The 21,179-nt window shown below is 38.1% G+C and overlaps 2 protein-coding genes across 2 annotated transcripts in view; one reads left to right on the top strand and one right to left on the bottom strand.

Moving 5' to 3' along the window:
- AIMP1 (aminoacyl tRNA synthetase complex-interacting multifunctional protein 1) overlaps positions 1-13,823 on the top strand; it is a 33,650-nt gene extending 19,827 nt beyond the window's left edge. The window contains exons 6-7 of the mRNA XM_009885496.1: positions 7,817-7,985; positions 13,587-13,823. Of these exons, the coding sequence (XP_009883798.1) occupies positions 7,817-7,985; positions 13,587-13,753 (336 nt within the window). The 3' untranslated portion in view covers positions 13,754-13,823. The remainder of the gene's footprint in view (positions 1-7,816; positions 7,986-13,586) is intronic.
- A 1,839-nt stretch (positions 13,824-15,662) lies between these two features.
- On the bottom strand, positions 15,663-20,860 carry GIMD1 (GIMAP family P-loop NTPase domain containing 1). The gene is made up of 3 exons (XM_009885495.1): positions 20,797-20,860; positions 18,779-19,194; positions 15,663-15,992 (listed from the first exon to the last, which is right to left on the bottom strand). Exons 2-3 carry the CDS (start codon positions 19,169-19,171, stop codon positions 15,720-15,722), a joined length of 666 nt encoding a protein of 221 aa, XP_009883797.1. The 5' UTR covers positions 19,172-19,194; positions 20,797-20,860; the 3' UTR covers positions 15,663-15,719.
- Between the last annotated feature and the right edge of the window lie 319 nt (positions 20,861-21,179).

Below are 21,179 nucleotides of genomic sequence, written 5' to 3'. Positions count from 1 at the left end.
CTCCTTTGTGATGCCATTGGTACACAGTGGACTCCTAGTCCAAACAGATGTGACTCTCCCTTTAGGTTTCCTAGTATGTAGTAGAGAATTTATAGTAACTTTTTTGCTGTCATCCAAACTTTTCAAACTTTTGCCTTCCAACTCTCTTTATAGCCTGTTGAAGTGTTTGGCATGGAGCAAAGCAAAGAGTATGTAAATTTAACTTAGCTGTCAGTGTGTGTCTTAAAAAACAGCAGAACACAAAATGCATATTTTTACTTTGTTGTCCAGAATAGAGTCTGCCTCTGTGCTTTTTTAGGTGATACACTTCTGTGTTTGATGTGCACGGTTTATGTATGTCTTGGGAACAACCTGAAACTTCAAGATTATATTTTCCTTTCACACCTCTTCTGGAGGGTGAGTGGAAGCAAGGAATTGACTGAAGGCTGCTTCTAAATTTAAATGCAAGTTTGGCAATTAAACCAATGTTGTGTAGAGCACCTGCAAAATGGGTCGTGAAGGAATTGATCTTAGTGTGGAAGAGCTACATTTTCTCAAATGCCTTTTCAATCCCTATTCACAACCTGTCCCCATGGTAAGACTGCAAACGTAGGAGGCAATTAAAATTTTGATTGTTGTTTTTATGATACAAAAAGTTATTGAACTGAAAAAAATTATGGAATACAATAACTATTCTGCACTGATCACCTGATGGTGTCCAGTTACTGGATTTGCAGTGGGAAAAAATTCAATTTACTCATTTTTAGCAGTCTGCTCTCAAGAAAGCCTGTAGAAAAAACATCTTAAAAGTCTTTCTAAATAAAATTATGAACATGAAGTGTACTGAATGTAGTGGCAATAACAGGCTTTTCTCTTTAATCTACTTTCTGTCTGGAAAAAATAATCCAAAGTATCCATTAACAGAGAATTAGGGATCATTCTTGCACATTCTTTGGGAACAGTTAGTTTGTGTGTCTGGTTTTGCTTTTGGCAAGTTTCTATTAGACAGTAAATTCTTAAGGCAAGCTTCCATCTTTTTATGGTTTTTGAATTGTTCAAACATGTGAAGGCCTGGCATGTGACTACTGCCATATATTTAAATAAAAATGTGTACATCAGATCAAGCACTATGGACATAACTAGTCTAAAATTCAGCAGTTTATGATTACAGTGTTTGATGTGGTAATTTAACAATGTTTGAGGCTGTAGTATTTTTATCATCTGATTTTACTTTTGGTTAGGAGTCACAATATGTATCTTCATTAAGATTTCAGTATGCAATGCAAGTTATTTATGTGTGCGAAAAATTTATATGTGGTACAGTGTGGTTTTGTGTACCAGTGATGGTGGTCAAGCCAAGTCAGAAGGTGCACCCTCAAGTATCATGTATAGATAGATACATGTGTCATCAGTAACAGGGATATGGTACTGAAGCATGAGGTGGACCATGTCAATGCTGAGCGCTTTCAGCAGCAGCTGAGGACAACTGGAGAACATTCTTAAGTGTCTGCAGGAATTGACAGCTCTTCTGCCACTGCATTTGGCATTTTGAAGTAGATCTGTGTTCCTAGCCCGTGGCCAAACAACCAAAACCACTGCAGTCTGCAGTGGACCCACAGCCCACAACTAAACAACCAAAAACTCCCCCATTGGCGCACACCCAAGGGGATGGGAGCTGGTAATGCAGAAGATTGGAAGCTTGCAATGGCAAGGACCAGCAGGAGGAAGAGACTTTCTCTGAAGCCTGAGGTGCCCTTGTCGACCTGCTTCACTGCTCTGCAGACTGGAGAGGAAAGACCAGTAACATCACGAAAGATGCAGGAGCTGAGTAAGGCCACCTGATTTGCTCCCCGTATAACAACCAGCGCAACGAAGAAAAAGTGACGGGTCATAATAGTAGGCGACTCTCTTCTGAAAGGTTCAGAGGCAACCATTTGACGACCTGACTCAGTGTCTAGAGAGGTGTGCTGCTTGCTGGGGGTTCGTATTAGGGATGTCACCAAAACACTACCAAGCCTCATACAGTCCACTGACTATTATCTGCTGCTGTTGTTTCACATGAGCACCAGTGATACCACCAGGAGCACTCTGAGGAGTATCAAGAAGGACTACAGAGCTCTGGGAGAGGTAGTAAAGGACTCTGGAGTGCAGGTGTTTTTTTCATCGGTCCTCCTGGTTAAAGGGAGGAGTTTTGAAAGGACCAGTCAAATCTGGCAAGTCAACGAAGGGTTACAGCAACCATACAGCATACAGCTGTATGATTGCATTGCCATACAGCAAGCTCACTACCCCAGACTTCAGGAGAGCAGACTTTGGCCTCTTCGGGGATCTGCTTTGTAGAGTACCATGGAATAAAGCCCTGGAGGGAAGAGGGGCCCAAGAAAGCTGACTAATATTCAAGGATCATCTCCTCCAAGCTCAGGAGTGATGTATCCCAAGGAAAAGGAAGTCAAGCAAAAAAGCCAGGAGGCCTGCATGGATGAATGAAGAGCTCCTGGACAATCTCAAACAGAAAAAGGAAGCCTACAGAGGGTGGAAACAAAAACAGGTAGCCTGGGAGGAATACAGAGAAATTGTCAGAGCAGCTAGGGATCAGGTTAGGAAGGCTAAAGCCTTGATAAAATTAAATCTGGCCAGGGACATCAAGGGCAACAGGAAAAGCTTCTACAGGCACTTCAGTGGTAAAAGGAAGGCTAGGGAAAATGTGGTCCCTCTCCAGAAAGAAACAGGAGAACCCAAGATATGGACAAGGCTGAGGTACTCAGTACTTTTTTCCTCAGTCTCCACCAGCAAGTGCTGTAACCACACCACCCAAGTCTCAGAAGGCAAAGGCGGGGACTAGGAGAATGAAGAACCACCCACTGTAGGAGAAGATCAAGTTCAAGACCATCTAAGGAATCTAAAGGTGCACAAGTCCATGGGACCTGATGAGAGACATCCGTGGGTTCTGAGGGAAATGGCAGATGAAGTTGCTAAGCCACTCTCCATCATATTTGAGAAGTCGTGGCAGCCTGGTGAAGTTCCATCTGACTGGAAAAGGAGAAACAGAACCCCCACTTTTAAAAGGGGGGAAAAAAGGAAGACCCGGGGAACTATAGGCTGGTCAGTCTCACCTCTGTGCCCGGCAAGATCATAGAGCAGGTTCTCCTGGAAACTCTGATAAGGCACATGGAAAATAAGGAGGTGATCAGTGACAGCCAACATAGCTTCACTAAAGGCAAATCATGCCTGACAAATTTGGTGGCTTTCTACAATGGAGTTACAGCATAGGTGGATAAGGGAAGGGCAACTGTCAATCGTCCACCTGGACTTCTGCAGAGCATTTGACACTGTTCCACATGACATCCTTGTCTCTAAATTGGAGAGACATGGATTTGACAGATGGGCCACTCGGTGGGTAAGGAATTGGCTGGATGGTCACAGTCAAAGAGCTGCAGTCAATGGCTTGATGTCCAAGTGGTGAGCAGTGGTGAGTGGTGTTCCTCATCAGTCACTACTGGGACTGGCGCTGCTTAATGTCTTTGTTGGTGATGTGGACAGTGGGATTGAGTGCATCCTCAGCAAGTTTGCCAATGACACCAAACTGTGTGGAGCAGTCGACAGGTTGGAGGGAAGGGATGCCATCCAGAGGGACCTGGACAGGCTTGAGAGATGGGCCCATGTGAACCTCATGAGGTTCAACAAGGCTGAGTGCAAGGGCAGAGAATGGATTGAGAGCAGTAGCCCTGAGGAGAAGGACTTGGGGGTGTTGGTTGATGGAAAGCTCAACATGAGGCGGCAATGCACGATTGCAGCCTAGAAAGCCAACCGTATCCTGGGCTGCATCAAAAGGAGCAGGCCCAGCAGGTCAAGGGAGGTGATTCTGCCCTTCTACTCAGCTCTTGTGAGGGCCCACCTGGAGTACTGCGTCTAGCTCTGGAGCTGCCAGCATAAGAAGGACCTGTTGGAGCAAGTCAAGAGAAGAGCCATGAAGATGATCAGAAGGCTGGAGCAGTCGCCTATGAAGACAGACTGAGAAAGTTGGGGTTTTTCAGTCTGGAGAAGAGAAAGCTCCAGGGAGACCTTACAGCATCCTTCCAGTACTTAAAGGGGACCTACAGGGAAGATGGGGAGGGGCTCTTTATCATGGAGTGCAGTGATAAGATGGGGGTAATGGTTTTAAACTGAAAGAGGATAAATTGGATGTTAGGAATGTTAGGATTCCTAACACATATGTTAGGAAGAAATTCGTTACTGTGAGAGTGGTGAGGCACTGGAACAGGTTGCCCGGGGAAGCTGTGGATGCTCCATCCCTGGAGGTGTTCAAGGCCAGGCTGGATGGGGCTTTGAGCAACCTGGCTAGTGGGAGGTGTCCCTGCCCATGGCAGAGGGCTTGGAACTAGGTGATCTTTAAGATCCCATCCAACCCAAACTATTCTATGATCAGTTCTTGTCTCAGGCAATCATTCTTGAAATTCAGACAATTCTCGTGTTGCTTTTTTACTGCCTGAAATCCCCTTGAACCTTGTAGATCCTTATGTTAGTGATCAGAAGTGAAGAAAAAGAATGCATAGCATATATCTTAAAGTTAGCAAGAAGAGGCCACCATCAGCCTCCAGAAACACTGTGCTACAAGCATTCTTTATGTGAGGATGCTGTACCTGTTACGAACTGTATAGTCTCATTTTTATAGCAGAATTTTTTTTCTTTCTACTTAGAAGGCTTCATCTCTTTTTCTTTCTAGATCATTGTTTAAGGGTTAGCGTTGTCCACCCAGGAATTAGCAGATGGTAGTGGAATTTATATTTCTTTTTCTTAAATAGAATGTTAATTGTAGTCTTTATTCACACTCTGGATCTTCTAATTTTTTTTGTCTAGTCTGCAGGGAAAATATGTTTCTATAAACCATAAAGAACAGTGACTGCAGAATGACTGTGAACTTATTGACGCATTCAGTGTAATACAGGATACCTGTCTTAAAGCAAACAAGTCTTATTTCCTCTACTTCTGTAGAATTGTGCTTCAAGGCTATATTAAATGCTACTGTGTTTCTTTTCAGGTATGAAACAAATGGAAATATCTGTGTCACCAAGCTTGTGATTTGTAAATTGTTTGCTGCCAAACTTAAGATCCCCCCCTCCACCCCCTTCTTCGTTCTACAAGCATGTTGGGAAAATGCTTTGTTTTATTCTGATTGTGAAGTAGCTGCATGTCCAACCATAGAAACTACAATGACTAATGTTTTTGCTGAAACTAAATCAGTTTCTCACTGGTTGAGTTGTCAGTGTTGAAGTTCCTGGATTTTTGAAACAAAAGGATTGGCTCCTTGGAAGGCCAGCGAAGGTTGTTATTGTTTCAAGGAGATAACATTTTAATTTCCTTTGCTCATTCTCAGCCTATTTATGTATCGAACACTACCTGTGATGCCAAAGCCTTATCAGCTCCCTGTAGCCATAGACTTGCTTCTGTTTGTGTCCTTTTAAGTGTAGAGATTTGCCCTATTGTTCTTAACCAGAATTTGCTTTACTGGATCATAACACATATGCAGAATGAAACATACACTTATTGTCTATCTGTGTCACCTTCAGCTGTTTTTCGGTAACACCCTGTATTTCTGATAGAACTTTTCACATACTGGGAAAGGGAGTCAGGTTTCTTCCCATTTGTTTGGATTTTCTTTTTCTTTCTGCCTAATCTTATCTATATGTCAGGAAACTCCGCAATTTATTTTTACAGTTACTTTTGAAAAACTAGGCTGTTTCTTTTGTTCCTCTAATTTATGGGGTTACAGAGAGTGGCCATCAGTAGAATTACTGGATCTGACTCTTTATATCTGACAAATTTCAGGATTTTATTTATCATTTATTCTAAGAAGATATAAGAGCAATGCAGACAGAATAGTACCCAAACTTCAGATTCCTTGATGGGTTGTAAACATTTTTCCTTGCACTTATGCATCAATACAGAGGGATTTACTATTGTAATTGACACACTATTTTCTGGAAACATTACAGTAAGTCCCTTCTATAAAAATTAGCCCAATCAGTTAAAAAAAAACAAAACAAACAAAAACTAAAAAACTAAAAGCTTTTGCATTTATTTATGTCTAGGAAAGGAAGCATTTATTTATGTCTAGTTTCTTTTTTTCCTCTATACTTAGGGAATTATCATTTATCTGAAGACAGTTTAAAAATTGAGCCATTTGTAATAAGAATGAAAACCAAAGTCTTTAAATAGCAACGTTTTGGTTTTGGCTGACCATCTTGGGATGGGTTTTTGTTTTATAAAAGTATTTATTTAACTTTGTGAGTTTTCTTAGCATTTATTTGTGAAATCAATACACATATCTTAGTATTAAAGCAGTTCAAAAGCATTTGAAGATACTTCCTGGTAAAGGTGATGGGATAACGGTTATGTTTGAAATGTTGGTAAATGCTTCTTAATTTTGTAATAGTAATCAACTTCTCATACAGAAATGTCATGCAATGTATATGAACATTTGGGCCACTGTGATTGGAAAGGAATGATATGATGCTAGTTTGGTTTTCTTTCCTGTTAGTTTGATGAAGATGATCTCCGTTTCCATACTAATGCAGTCTAGTTCTGTCAGTTGTATAACCTGTAATAAAAAAAGCAATGCTCTGAAGTCTAGAATTTTTTCCAGTTGATCAAAACTAAACTTGAGTACAAATGCAGAAATCTTGTTTCTTTTATTCTGTATATCTATTTGTTTATTGTTATTCAGTGCTAGGTAATGTCTACAACTTTCATTTTAGAGTCACTGACATCTTATAGTCATTTCTTGTGTTTTGGGTGATTTATATCTGTAGCAATAACTTCAGAAATTTTCAGTCAATGGGCTGCCTTGAAACTTAAGCAAGACCAACTCTTCTTTATAACTGCTACATTTTGGACATTTATATTTTTGTTTTTTAAAATGTTCCGCTTGTAAAACATGTGGTCTTTGGAATACTTATCATATCAATTTTGTTAAGTATTAAGCCTTCAGTTTTGTTTAAACTTTAATATTGTAATGCACAAAGACTGAAATCTGGAAATACGGATATATATATATATGTGCACTCAGAGTATGGGAATTAAGGTGTCCTTTCTATCTGTCTCTTAAGAATGTTCTGGATTTAATTTTTATTCAGTTTGAAAGTGTGGTTTGTTTTCTAGGCTTAAGTGTGGCAGTTTCCCCTAACAAAGTATGTTTTCTCTGGTTTACTACTACAGGTTTTATGAAAATAAAACAACAAAGGAAGAAACGTAGTTTTACAGTTTTGCTCTGACAAATTGAAGTGCATGATATATACAGCCATTTTCAGTGGTTAAAAAAAATTCAAAACATTTGGGTTAAATAAGATAAATTTTAAGATTCAAGTGGGCTAATTATGTAAAACACTGTATGCTTCCAGTACACAGTTTGAAATTTATATCTATGAGCTAGTCTAATTTGTAGAGTGGGTTTATTATCGTTATTATTATTAAATGGAAATTGTTCGGTTAATAGTGCTACATTGAAAGTGGATTGAAGTGGTGATTGAGAATGAGTGAAGATGGAACGTGGGTGAAATGCATTGTCTGGTTTTCCGATTCCTGAATTGCACATTTTGTATTTCCATGATAACTGTGTCACGATTCAGCACTTACTCTATTATTCACTGGTCAGTTCTTAAGTCGTTCAAATGTTATTTGGTAGTGGTGTGCAGGTGTTAAAATTGTGCATCTGTTGCTGTATGCTTCTCTCGTCCATGTTAAGGTCTCTTCATTGTAATTCTTTTGTTATAATGAAATTGAGCCCCTCAAAAGCATATGGCATTTAAGTACTCACATCCTTCTATTTTCCTTCCCCAAGATGCAGAATCGGATGGCAATACTACTCTGTAACTTGAAGCCTGCAAAGATGAGAGGAGTAGTATCGCAAGCAATGGTGATGTGTGCTAGCTCCCCAGAAAAAGTAGAAATTCTGGCTCCCCCACCCGGGGCAGTACCTGGCGACAGAATAACTTTTGAAGGTTTTCCTGGTAAGTAGGTATTTGGAAAATTGGAGAAAATAGGTATGCCAAGGTGACCTTATTGATGAAGCAGATAAAACAGTATTTTTGAAGTTGGTTGTGTTTTTTCTTAAAATTTTCTGAAATGGTTGTCGTTGAACTTTTTTAGCGTGCTAGGGATTGGAGATACTTTACCACCTGCCAAAAATTGGAAAATACAGGGAAATAACTATAAGTTGAAAAAGTACTTTAAGATAAAATTACCCACTTTAAGTCTCAAGAAGTATTTCTGGTCTTGAAATGTATGGACAAATGTATTTGCACTTCGCAAGTTATAATAAGCAAATGTAAAGCTGCTTTTCCAGTGTCTCAATGTAAGTGATGAAGTAGTAAGTTCCCGATTCCAGCTCTTCCTCCTAATGAAAGTGTCAGAACTTGGTGTAGTGGTGTAGGTCTTTTTTTTTTGGTTTGGGTTTTTTTTTTTTTGAGGAAGGGATGGAGAGGATTGGAGGTGTTGGAAATCTCCTATTTATGAGAGGAACCTATAATATTCAAAACACCAGGAGTTTTTTGTTTGTTTGTCTGGAAGGAAATGACTTTTGGGGTCTCCAAAGACAGACATTGGAGTTCTTCCCACTTAATTAAGTCAATAACTCCATATTTTTTCAGAAAATAAACAAATCTAAACTTTCTCAAAAGGTAATTTTCATTCATTTTCCCACTTCTTCCACCTCCCACTCATCTATGAAAATGATTAGTTTCTCACCCTGTATATTGAGAACTCAAATCAGCATCACAGATGTAGCGTGTTGGTGAATGCTTCCCTCCTACCTAAATGCCAGTTTGCTGTTCTCACAGCCTAAAAGGGATGCGGTCAGATTCAGCTTCTCCTGCTGTTGTCTTTCTTAGCACCATTATTTTGTTCTCTCTATCACGGTTTTAAGTGTTTTTCATCAGGATGTGCTGGTCCATTATGATCCCAGTAAGAAAGGCACTCAGACTCTGTAAAGTATAATTTAAAATGCTATTTATTAGAGCTGACACTGAAAAGAGAGAGCAGTGTAAATAATCTTACCTCGCACAGATGATGGGAACCCCGAGTTGGTGCAGCATCAAACAGGCTTCTGATCCATGGCCCTGTCCATAGAAGAGATTCCCCTCTTTTGGTCATTTGAGTTACTGTATTTTCTTAGTCATTTTGACTGTCAAACAGAAAGGAATTTTGAATGAGAACTTGATGCTGCAGTGTTCCATAAAGGTGGGGACATGCACGTGGCTCAGTCGCTGGTACAACATGGGAGCTGCCTGCAGGCTCCTCTGTTACAATCAGCTGGCTAGGTTTATCCTGCACCCCAGGAATTTATGTGGCGCAGCACAAGCCCAGACCTACTTGGGTCAACTGTTCCGTGGATCACTGAGTTCTTGACGAACAGTGGTCTTGTGATGCAGTGATCCTGACCAGTTTATCTTAGGAAAAAGTGGTCTAAATCCCACTATTTCCTGTATTGGGTGGAGTTGTACATGTGTGCGTTTATCAGCAAAGTATTCATCTTCAGGATGAATTTGTTGCTCGAAAGTTGGCTTTCACATGTGAGAAAATGGTGTAGCTTTCTGTTTTCTGTGTAGAAGTGTATTAACCTTTTTAAGCTCTTGCACCTCTGACAATTTCTAGCTATACAGCAATGTTTTCATTTTTGAACCTCTTGGCAAGCTCTATGCTTAAATGTGTCTGCATGAAATACCTTTCATAAATATATAAGTATATGTTTGTGTATAGATATTTTTATACTTTTTGGCATTTGATAAGGGAAGCAGTGGTCTAGGGGTTTTAGAAACAGGAGGAAAACTCAGCTTGCTGTGATTTAATGCTCTGATTGAAAATATTCTAAAATAATACTGTGTTTAAGAAGGAAGTCAGTCTTGCATTTTTTTCATTTTTAGTTTTCATATTAAAAATATACCAAGCTTGCTAGCGGAGATGCAGAACTGGTAAGCCGTACTGAAATCTGAAAGGCTTCAGCAATAGCATTGACTAAATTGTCGTAACTTCTAGTAGTTATCACATATCTGTGAGTAAAGATAGATTAAATGTTGGATGTGTGACCTCTGTTACATGCAAGGATACACTCATATTGCTTTCTGTTGCATGTGCAAGAGAGAACAGCAAGCTGTAGACTATACCCTTCTAGTGCATTAGCCCTGCAAAATGATGTACAAGTCAGCTTGGGCATGTGGCTTTTTTGAGCGGTGCAGGGTCTTTTTTGTTTGTTTTTGTCTAAGACATAACCTTACTCCAATTTATATCTCAAGTAACTTCGTATACCTGGTATTTAAAACTAATGTGAGAGCTGGTAGTTGTGCTGTTCTCTATTAGCCAGTATCTCTTTTCTTGCACATGACTATGAGGTCAGCTTTCTCAAAATAATTAAACTATTTGATTCCGTGGTTACAGTTGCAAAAAGCTTGTCCTAGAGTAAATCAGTTATACAACATTTGTTTTAAAATTATTCCCAGGTGTTAAGGCATACAGATATTCTGTTGACATTTCGATTCTTGAAAGACATAGAATAAGCTAAAGTGGGTGTAAAAGTTGTACTAGTTCTAAAGTTATGACCTGCAGACTGGGATACAAGGTTTTCTATGCTTTATATCAGTTTCCTTCTGACAGGGAGCCAAAGACATGGAGCTCTGATAAGTGCCAAATTAAGGCTTTTACAACTCCTTTGAAAAGTGTATACATCTAGGGCTATAGATTGTAGTCTGAAATATGGCAGCTGTTACATAATGTTTCATAAATAGCTTCTCAGGAAAATTCTTAGGTATGAGATTAAATCTAATCATTGACTTTGAAAATATACCTAACGCTTAATAGTCCAAAGTAGTGTGATGTATCTTCTAGTCACGTAACACTTATTTTAAAGAATTTTAAGCCGTGTCATTTGATTATCTTGAAGTCAGCAGTTTTTTTTAGCAGGAAAAAGCAAGAAAAATAGCATTGATGGATGGAGACTTACAAAATCATTCTGACATATGCTTCTGTAACTTAATTTGTTGCGTATTTGTCCTCTGCGTGTTGCCTTTGCAAACTAAGATATTACTATTGTTTGGTAGGTTTTGGTTTGCTTTAGGGTTTTTTATAAATTTCTTTTAGTTAGAGACTACGATTGTTGCCACTTACCTTCTTGTCCAAGTGACTAACAACTTCTGGGGGATTTGGTGTGTCCTGTCATTGTCTGTCCCCCTCTCCCCCTGAAAACTGCTAGACCGAATGTCGTGTTTAACAGAATTTGGGACCTCTTATTTGGCTTTTTTTTTATGTAGAGAGTGGAAAGCTCATTAAACCATTGCAAGTTCAAATTTATTTTATTTATAGAAATCCTTCTAAAGAATATTTTCTGGGAAGAAGGAATGCAATGAGGAGAAGTCACAGGAAAATGCACAGCCTAAAGCTCTGGTAGTATTTAAAATCGGTGCCTATACTAATCTAATATGAGCTCACCACAGATCCCGGGGGAGCTTGATGAAGGATTCCAAAGAAACTTATTAACATCCAAAGCGTGTTTTTTATAATAAAAGTCGGGGGGTTTTCTTACTGAAAAAAATTTCTTGCTTTTTATATTTGAGGAGGGGGAAGGAAATGCACAATGGATCATTTAACATTCTGTTTAATGATTTTATTAGTTTGTATGCATTCATTTTGGTCTAGATCCAAGTCTGTTCATGAACTTGAGCGTCGAGCAGGATTTTTATTTTTGTGAAAATGCACAATTAGCTCTAAATGTTTAATTTGTTAATGGTATTACTGATTTTTTTTCTTTTCAATATTAATTGCACTGTTGATGTAAAATAACTCGACTGCATTATTGTATCTTGCTCTGGCAAGGCTAGCCTGCTTAACAGAGAAATCTGGCCTGGTCTGCTTCTACGCAGTTACAGATACAGAAGCTACAAAAGTTAGACCTGTGTACAGGCAGAAGTAACTTTTGCAAGTATTGAGAATGTGAGTAGATTGAACCATTGAAAACATTTAAAGGAGAAAAACAATAAGGCAACCTGGAATGACAGTAACTGCCTGTTGGTCAGCCAGTCAGGAATATACCATGTAGAAATGAATTTCAACCAGCTATTAGAAACACATACATTAAAATCCCTGTAGCTATAGTAGTTTTTCTTCCTGAACATTTGGGGGCACTTAGTAGTGGAAGATAAGAGTACTTGACGTTCTGCTCACTTGGAGAGCACCTCATTTTCCTTTAGGAACTCCTGGCTCCTGGAGGACCTGTTTACTAGGATTTGTTTTTTGATTCTTGCTTGTTCTGGAACTTAAGATTTTAATAGTTGGGCAAAATGGTGCCCATATGGCACTCCAAGCAAGTAAAAACAGATATATATTGATATATATGTGTGTATATATAGTGTATCAACAATGAAATATAATGGGACCCCTTTCAGCATTTAAATGTCCTCTAATAATATTTAAAATAAGTCTTGTGTTTTTTTAAATCTGTCCTGCCTGTGTTACACACAAGAGGTCAAGAGCACCCAACAGTGTTATGATTAAATAACTTTTTTAATGAAATCTCTTTTTTTAAGATAATCTGTGATGGCTTAGAATTAAGAGTAAATTTACTTGACTTTTGAGCAGAAAATAATTGTACAGTGAATTGGTTGTCTTGCTTTGTCTAGATTGTATCAGCAGAAAGCAGTTTATCAGTATCAATCTTCACAGCAAGAGAGTTTATTTAGCTTAGTTGTTTTATTCCTATACTTTGTATTTCTTGCCTATTTAAAAATACAGGAAATATGACTCTGAAATACTTCACTATTCTATGTCATTTGTTAACAGTATTTCAAAACATTAGTAGAAGAAACCTCCTTTTGTGGTCATTAGAGATCCTTAAATAGTTAGATTTGCTAATGTTGTTAGACTTTCAATACCTCTAGGGCATAGGTAGTTTATCATGGTGTACACATAGAATCTGGGGACTGAGACTGAGGCCATAACTGCTGAAATCCAAGCTGACCTCTAAAGCTTACATTGTTTCAGGCACCAAAGCTTGTCATCAAGTAGTACAAAAAGTAGCAGAACAGTGTTGGAACTTGGGGCTAAAATTATATGTCAGTATCCTAATTTTGGACTATTTTTGTCTAAGTTCATTATTTCTAAATTGTAAGGGCACTTGCCAAATTCACTTAATATTAATTGCTTGTAAATGTTCATTAGTTCCTGAACTTAAGATGCCGACAAACCTGCGTCTTGGCGAGTAGAGTATTTCTATGCTCCACATCTGCTTCATTCTTAGGAATCCTTTTGGTGTCTAGTAAATTTTGTAAACCAAAAACTACCAATGATTTGATTTCTTCCTTTTCACAGTATTAGTGGTCTGTTACTTACAACCTTTTCCCTCCGAAAGATCAGCATTTTGAGAGAGGCTCTGGAGACATTTCCTAGACGTTTCCCTAATTCTGATTAAAGTTTTCATTTTGAGAGTCGCAGGTAATGGTGGTTTTTTTCCCCTATAAAGTGTGTGCAGTGATGCTATCTGGGCTGTCACAGATGTGTACATACATAGAACTCTTGCTCTGCCTTCTGTGTTGTGTGCTATTAGATTATTCTTTGTTTTGAAACAGGAGATCCTGAGAAGGAACTTAATCCCAAGAAGAAGATTTGGGAGCAAATCCAACCTGATCTTCATACCAATGACCAGTGTGTTGCTACATACAAAGGAGTTCCATTTGAAGTGAAAGGGAAAGGAGTCTGCAGGGCAGAGACCATGGCAAACAGTGGAATTAAATAAAGAAGTGGTTATTAAATGCTTTTTCAGATGTTGAAATGGAAAGTAATGCAAGCACAATAAAAAACATGAATATGTTACTCCTCTGAAATGCACGTTTAATACTTTTTTTGTTTGACTCCTCTTCCAGAGGTACAGAATGTGTTATGCCTCCAACATTTTCACAATTCACTCATTCACCGTGCTTACTGTCCTTGAGGTTAAGTGTTGTCAACAGTCCTTAACTACTCAGTGCTCAAGACTTAATTGCCAAGGCTTGTTCATGGTAGAACCACATGCAGGCAAGCATATTTTCTGGCCAGCAAAAAGGTTTAGAGGATCTATGGAGCAAGAGCATCTCAATAAGGAAAAATTTCTGCCGTGTTCCTTGTGTGCTAACTGTTCTTCAAGAGGTGCAGGACTAGGAGTTGGTCAGTGACGACCACAGTAGCCTTCATTCTTCTAGTCACCTTTTAATAGTTTTTCTCCTCTTCTTCCAAGCAGTTTCCAGATATATTATAAGCCTTTCCTACTTTGTTCTTGGCTGTGTTCTCAGTTGTCTGCAGACAATTGTAATAGGAATGTTAAACTATGGCCCTTTATGCCCTAAGATACACGAATGGACATACTTTCATGTCCCACAGTTAAACTGTTATAATGTCAATAAGATCAAAGCTGTCACTTTTCTAAAATAGTTCTTTATCTAGTCCACCTAGATATTTCCTTCCGAAGGATAGATAGTACTAAGAAAGGATGAATAGCAAATAGATTGCCAGACCTAGTCAAATACTACCAAAAAAAAAAAAAAAATCTGTTTCTGATGCCCCAACAAGTATAAAATGAATGGATTTTTTGTTTTAATGTATTTTTATGCAATGATATTTTGTGTGAAAGATGCTTTGGTTTGAACAGAAATAGCTTCTTCAGTTTTTACAATTAGAATTATTCCATAATAATGTAGTACAAGTAGTCACATTTGCTGTGGTAATAGCCTTAAATTACTTTTAATTCCTGCATTTTAATAATCTGAAAATAACTATTTTAGATCAATTTACAATAAATCTTTTAAGTAACTATTTAGAGATACTTGAGATATTTTGGCATACAATATTTAATTAAGTGGTTACTGTCTTAACCACTGAAACAGTAAGTGCTTTTTTAACCACAGAAATAAAAAAAAAAAAAGCTGCTCTGAATTTTGCAGGCTTTGAACTTCATCCAGTAAACTGGGAGAGAAAACAAAATGACAATGGTATAAAATTAAAAGGAACAGGCACAAGAGAAGAGATGAATAGATTTCTTTTTTGAATGAGTTTTCTATGTGTCTATAAACTGTGTTAATTTTTCACGCATCTAGGCATAAGCATGAGTAATTAGTTCTTTGAAATGTGCCAAATAGCATTAAGCAATAGAGAGCCATTTTATCTGCCTTGTAAACTAGATATCCAATAATGTCTTATTAAACAAAAGTATTGAAGTTCAAAATCTCAATTCTAACTCATCCTGAATCAAGGTAAGGAAATACTTTTATAGTAGTTAAATCTTAGCTTCAATACTGGAAAGCTCTGTACAAACTTTGGAATTCAGAGGAACTTCTGAAAGCTTGAAGAATTAAACAAAGAGGCTCCCTTACAGTCTTAAGTTCATATGCATTTTTTATTTTTTCTTCCAGATCTGTGTTTTGTATGAATTGTAATATACAATCTAGTATAGCATAGAATCTCATTTGTGACTACATATGTATTAAGAGTGTGATGTAGGGCACTAGCTTGTTCTGATTTTGTGGTTGAAGCCAGGATTCTGGATGCAGTAGTGTGAGGTACTTTATGAAAGGCAAGTAGTTTGGTAATCTAAAGAGGTATTTCCAATGGTGTGTTCAAAGGTATTTAGTATGGACGTGGAGTTTTCCAGTTGATGGCTTCTACTCTTTTATTTCTATTAAATGTTACCTACCATAAAAAATAGACAAACGAGCACCTGAAAGCTGTATTTATTCCTTGCTGTGTTTAAGTAGAAGCACTTGATAATTATTTTGTCTTATAAAATTCAAGAGCTTTCTTAAGACAATAGCTCTTTCCTCTTTAATTATGCTCTTCTGGTTGTCTAGGAAAATGTATTTATGCTGTACTGAGCTCAAAAGTGACAACAGGGTACTTGAGGCACTGTGCAAGTATGCTTCCTCACTGAATCCAGCATCTTCTGCCTTGTCTGCATGAGTAAGTAGAACTGCGGTGAAATCCTTCCATGTGGGACCCAGAAGTTCCTGTAATGAAAACCAAATCTTAAACGGTTATCCCTTCTTGTTCCTTTTCCCCACTTCCACCTCATATACTTATGCATTAACAGACCAGTTATATGTTCTTTTCCTGGCAGTAATCCAGTTCGTGCTATCTGAGTTGCTGAAATTTCTGGGGTTTTTCACCTTCCCAACACACTGACATCTACTTTCAGTGGAAATATGTGGTTGTGCAGTACTAATAGTTCTCTATTCTCTTACTACAGATGTTAATAGAATTTATCCAGTTAAAAAATGTCTATATAAATAAGGAAAAATGGTTGTTTAGCTATGTCACGTTAGTGTACATCACTAGTTTCCACATACCCATATTTCTACACTTTTTACAGCTCTTTGAAATTTTTTTTAAAAATCACCAAATCACCTCGTGTTGAAAAAAATAAATGATTAATTTCTGTGTAACACCAACTGCAGTTCCAGCTGTATCCCATAAAACTGAACTATTCTCAGCAATACAGGAAAAACACAAATCAAATGCATCAACCTAAGTGATGGGCCAGAGAGTTTGTCTTTAACTGCTGTGGTTCGGGGAATGGAGAAAACAAGCTGTTCTTTTGTGAAAGACTACAGAAAATTTTAATACGAATAAGAGATTGGGCTTGCATTTACAAATGTAAATGAAACAGTGCAATTAGGCTAACTCTGTGTATCAAGAAGCCTACTTTGGTAATAAAGTCCACTTTGCAATGATCTTGACTCTGTAACCTAAACACCAAGGTGTTTAAAAAAAAAACAAACAAAAAAAACCAAACCAAGAAACCCAAACCCCCCAAAAAACCCCAACCTGCTTTAAAGGATATCTTTTGAGTTGCAAGATAAGCAAGGAGTTAGAAAAACCTGGTATATTGATAGTGACTAACCTGTTTTAGACAGTAGGGATGAAAAAAAAATTAAACCCATACAAAATTTTGGCATAAGCTGTGTAAGAAAGTGTTGAGTTACCTGTTTTGGAGAGAGAAGGTAGTGCATTGATTTGCTGAGGACTCGAAGTCAGTGCTAATGTTAGTTCTGAAATCAGTATCTGCCAGTGTCTTAATTCATTAGATTATGTTATTGAAATTTTAAAAAATCCAGAGAGATTTAAAAGCCATCTTCATTGATATGCCATCACTAATTTGCAGATTATTGTGAAAACTCCTGATTGCTAAAGGTAATCTTCATGCTAATGCCTTCTTGGAATGACATACTGAAATAGAACCATTCCTGTTCGTATTCCTGGCACCCAGGCAGCTGTCCTGTTTGTTCGTGGCTGATGAAATCACAGCATCTAGTCTTTTAAGGGAAAAATAAATCAAAAGCCAACCATTATCTAAGCTGAGAGTCAGTTGTAATCATGACGCGGAAGTAAGTGTTGCTTTCTGATTATTTTCAAACATGACTTATTTCGTTTCCAGTGGGGGGTTTTAAGGCTCCATTTAAAGAGGAAAGGCACGGTGGCATCTCTTATGCTTTCAATGCCCACATGGACCCAAAACAGTCTCAAACTAGACGCATGATGATTTCTCATTGTCTTAGAGTAAAAATATTTTGAGTAAATACTGCTTTCTCTTAAATACTATAATGTATATGCCATGTATATATAGAGAGAGAACTGTATCAGGAAAAAGGGTAACAATGATGACAAATGCGTGTAAACTGACAATGAGAAAGAGTGCGTTGAATTTAGAACCAACTCTCAAAAGTACCTGAAAAGTGAGGAGCAGCCTACTAATAGAGAACAATTGGAAAGAAAAGGAGAGAAAATCAAACACATTTTGAAAGCTATTTTTATCTACATATGTATTATATATTTAGATAATATCAGTTACAGCAGGTGATAAGACTTGATGGACCAGGAAGTCCCTTCCAGTCCTAAACATTTTTAGAAAGTTCATCAGTTTAAAACAGCTGCAAAGTGTAGTGTGCAGACTTTGGCAAAAACTGAAACCCTTTGTTTCTTCGTGAATCATACAAACCTGGTTCATCTGATCAGATAGATAATCAGAGCAATAGTTGTTTGCTGGTTTGTTTTTTTTTTTTTCCTTTTTATTTTCCCGTTCTCCAAAGCTATGTATGCATGGTAATGAGAAATCTCCAACTGAAAAGAAAGCCATTCCTTTTCAGTGTCTCTCCCCACATATCTTACCTACTTGCAAAAAAAAATTTTCCCTCAGGAGCTCCAAAACATTTATTTCAAGTTAGTCATGCTAGAAATTTTCCTTAGCCAGAGTAAGTTTATGGTAACTTTCCAGGTTTTTTTTCTTGAACAGATACAGCAGTAGTGACAGTGCAGGACAGAGCTAAACATCCTTCTCCCAGGTCAGTCAGATTTTCTGCGTGATTTTGGACCTGTCGCTTTCTGCTTTGGTCCTACACAGAGCGCAGGAGAGGGAGGTAACCTGACTTTTGCTTGCTTTAAATAGCATTTCTCTTCAACAAGCTAAATCTCTCATGATAAAGCATTAACTGTAATTTCTGAGAGAAATGCTTACTTTGATAGGTAAATTTGGTTCCTAAATTCATTTGTTCCGAGCCCCCGTACAAAAAAGATCAGTTCTTGCTTCTCTCCTCTCAGGTTCAGTGTGGTAAGTGTAGCTACGGGGCATGGGGTTGGAATTGTGAATGGTGCATTTCAACTGCTGGGCTGGGAAGCCTTCCACTTTCCAGCTGCACTTCTGTATTTCAACTCTGCAGCCGATTTTTCCATAGCTATTGTCACCTGAATACAAAAGAGTTGCCGTTAGGGCAGAGACTTCTATTTATTGATTTGTTACCTGGATGAATTGGGTTGTGTGATCGCTTTCATCCGGACACAGAGGCAAGTCAGCCCTCAGGACCAAGAGAGCTAGGTGCAGGCCTTCCTCCCCAAAGTGGTGAGCCAGGGCTGATCTCACGGTGTCTCTCACCTGCTCTTTGCTCAGACCACTGTGAGGGTAGCTTGGAGTATCGAGTACTCGAACGCGGAGAGCAACCTCACAGCTGTTTCTTCGTATAATCCCCGAAATGCGGCAGCTGCGTCCAAGGCTGCAGCGTGTAGTCACAGAGCTTGGGGAGCAGTGACTCTCAAAGTCGGAGCTGCCCAGCAGAGTGTTCCCAGCAGCGCTTTTGCCAGTCTGAGTTCTTCCAAGGACAACAAGGTTGATGGTCATCTCGTTGCTATCCGCCATTGTCTGTGATTTTGTCCACAAACCTGTCACTAAGTGAGTAACAAATAAGATGAGCCATTTCAGGTAACTTAAAAAAAAAAAAGAAAAAAATCCGGGAAAAATTAGAAAACTCAATGTCTTTTGAGTGTCCTTCCCTGCCTGAAATGTTGTAAGGAGTGTGTGGTGTAGATAAACATTCAGTACAGCACATATACCTCTGTCTGATCCAAGGACAGATCTTTTCTGTCCTTCCCAGTCTGTTGCTTAGAAATAACAAGATCCCATGGAAGGTGTCACAGGTACGAGAGCAACCTAACAGGCTGTACTCCTACACTGGCAGAAACTGAAGAGCTGGGAAAGAATTGGACGTGAGAAGAGTTTTAGGAACAAGTAAAGCAGATAAAGATAAGGAGAGGCAACAGAGAAGGGAGGGAAGGGTGGAGCTGGGAAACACCGGTGGAAAACAGCATTGGCATGCAGGGAGAGTAGATTATGAAAAGGAGGAAAACTAGGGGAGGAAGAAGAGAATGGTGACAAATACCTGCTGCTGTTATTAAGTGACCATGTTTCAGGAAGTAAATCTTGTTTCGTGGGAAGGGGGGGGAAGGATAGTCGGGGAGAAGTAGCTTTTAAAGGAGCACTTTTTCACAGAACAGCTTAGAATATGTTTTTCATCAGCTACCACTGAAGTTGAAATAGACAGTAATCCAAAAGGGCTTTCTGATACAGATAAATATAAGAAAGTATGTCTTAATGGAAAAAAGAAGGGTTGAAATAGCCGATGTTGCAGGTTCTAACCCCATATGAAATTGAGGCTTTGGAAATGAATAGCGTAGAAAATTTTAGACATACAGCACAGTAAGTGGAAAAGAAAAGCATAGACTGGTGGATAGAGAGGGGAGAGCTGTAAGTGTCATTTCCAGTTAGCGTAATTGTTCATAAATAAGCCCTCTCATTCTCTTTGAACTTTTCTGTAATCCAATATCTGAACGTTTTTGGTGCACATTAATCATCTAACAGGAATACTGGCTGATTAAATAAATTCAGAAGTGTTTCAGATGGAAAACCATATTGGCAGAGTAGTTGTTGATTTTAAGTTATCATTGACACCTGAACTTCAGAAAGATTATTTTATTTTTTTAAGATACAATGTTTAGGTACTCAGAGATGGTGGGTAATTTTAGAATGGGATTTCCTGTGATTAATTTATTTAGACTCTTGCATGTGCAGTTCAAGCTTTCTCCCTCATATTAAATCCATGCCCAAATCAATCTTCTGAAATAATTTCAGTACAAAGCCAAACATGCAAGAGCTAGTAACATACTAATTTTTTTACAGGCAACATTGAATACTGTACATCATGATCTTCCTTACTGAATTCACATTGGATTTTTCAATGATCAATTTCCTTTTTTTTTTTTTTAAGAATACCTTTTAAAAGACACCTTATGAAATGGCTGTCATCAGTTATCCATCAGTCTAGATGTGCATTGTATTCTTTTTCTGTAGCATAATAATATAACATGGCAGTCATGCATTTGTGCATTCCTTTTTTTAAAATCTTGATCAAGGATTTGTTCTTTTATTTTTTTCTGTAAGCAGTCTATGCTTGAATACTGAAGTTAATTTCATATTATGTCACTTACCTTATTTTCCCTTAAATTCCTCTTTCATTCAGACTTCATTCATAAACCTTGTGTGCAGTATAAAAAGAAGTTCATATGTGAACTTTGAAACTAAGAGCAGCAATGTACCACACTGAGACTGTTACGTACACATTAATCTGGTTAATCTATTACTGATAGATCCTCATTCAATTGGATATGTTTGGCCAGTAATTGGCACTGTTGGATTTTTACAACTTAGCTGCAACTACAGTTTTTGCAATCACTTTAATGATTGTATGAAGTTGATATTTTTGGAAGTTAGTTGAGTTCTACCAGCAGTTAAAAGTGAGAGTGATAGTGGAGGTACTGGGATTATTTGTGTTGCATGTTCTTGAATGTGTGTTCATATATACATGTGAAGA

Source organism: Charadrius vociferus, unplaced genomic scaffold (assembly GCF_000708025.1).
Source record: "Charadrius vociferus isolate BGI_N301 unplaced genomic scaffold, ASM70802v2 scaffold55, whole genome shotgun sequence".
Lineage (NCBI taxonomy): Eukaryota > Metazoa > Chordata > Aves > Charadriiformes > Charadriidae > Charadrius > Charadrius vociferus.
The sequence above is the reverse complement of the archived record's forward strand: the minus strand, read 5'-3'. Positions and strand labels throughout refer to the sequence as shown.

What these genes read in the sequence shown, in the direction of transcription:
- GIMD1 (XM_009885495.1), bottom strand. Translation starts at nt 19,171, where the DNA reads ATGGCGGATAGCAACGAGATGACCATCAACCTTGTTGTCCTTGGAAGA. An exon ending in ACACAACCCAATTCATCCAG is followed by an intron (nt 15,993 to 18,778) that starts GTAACAAATCAA and finishes TTTTCATTACAG; the next exon opens with GAACTTCTGGGTCCCACATG.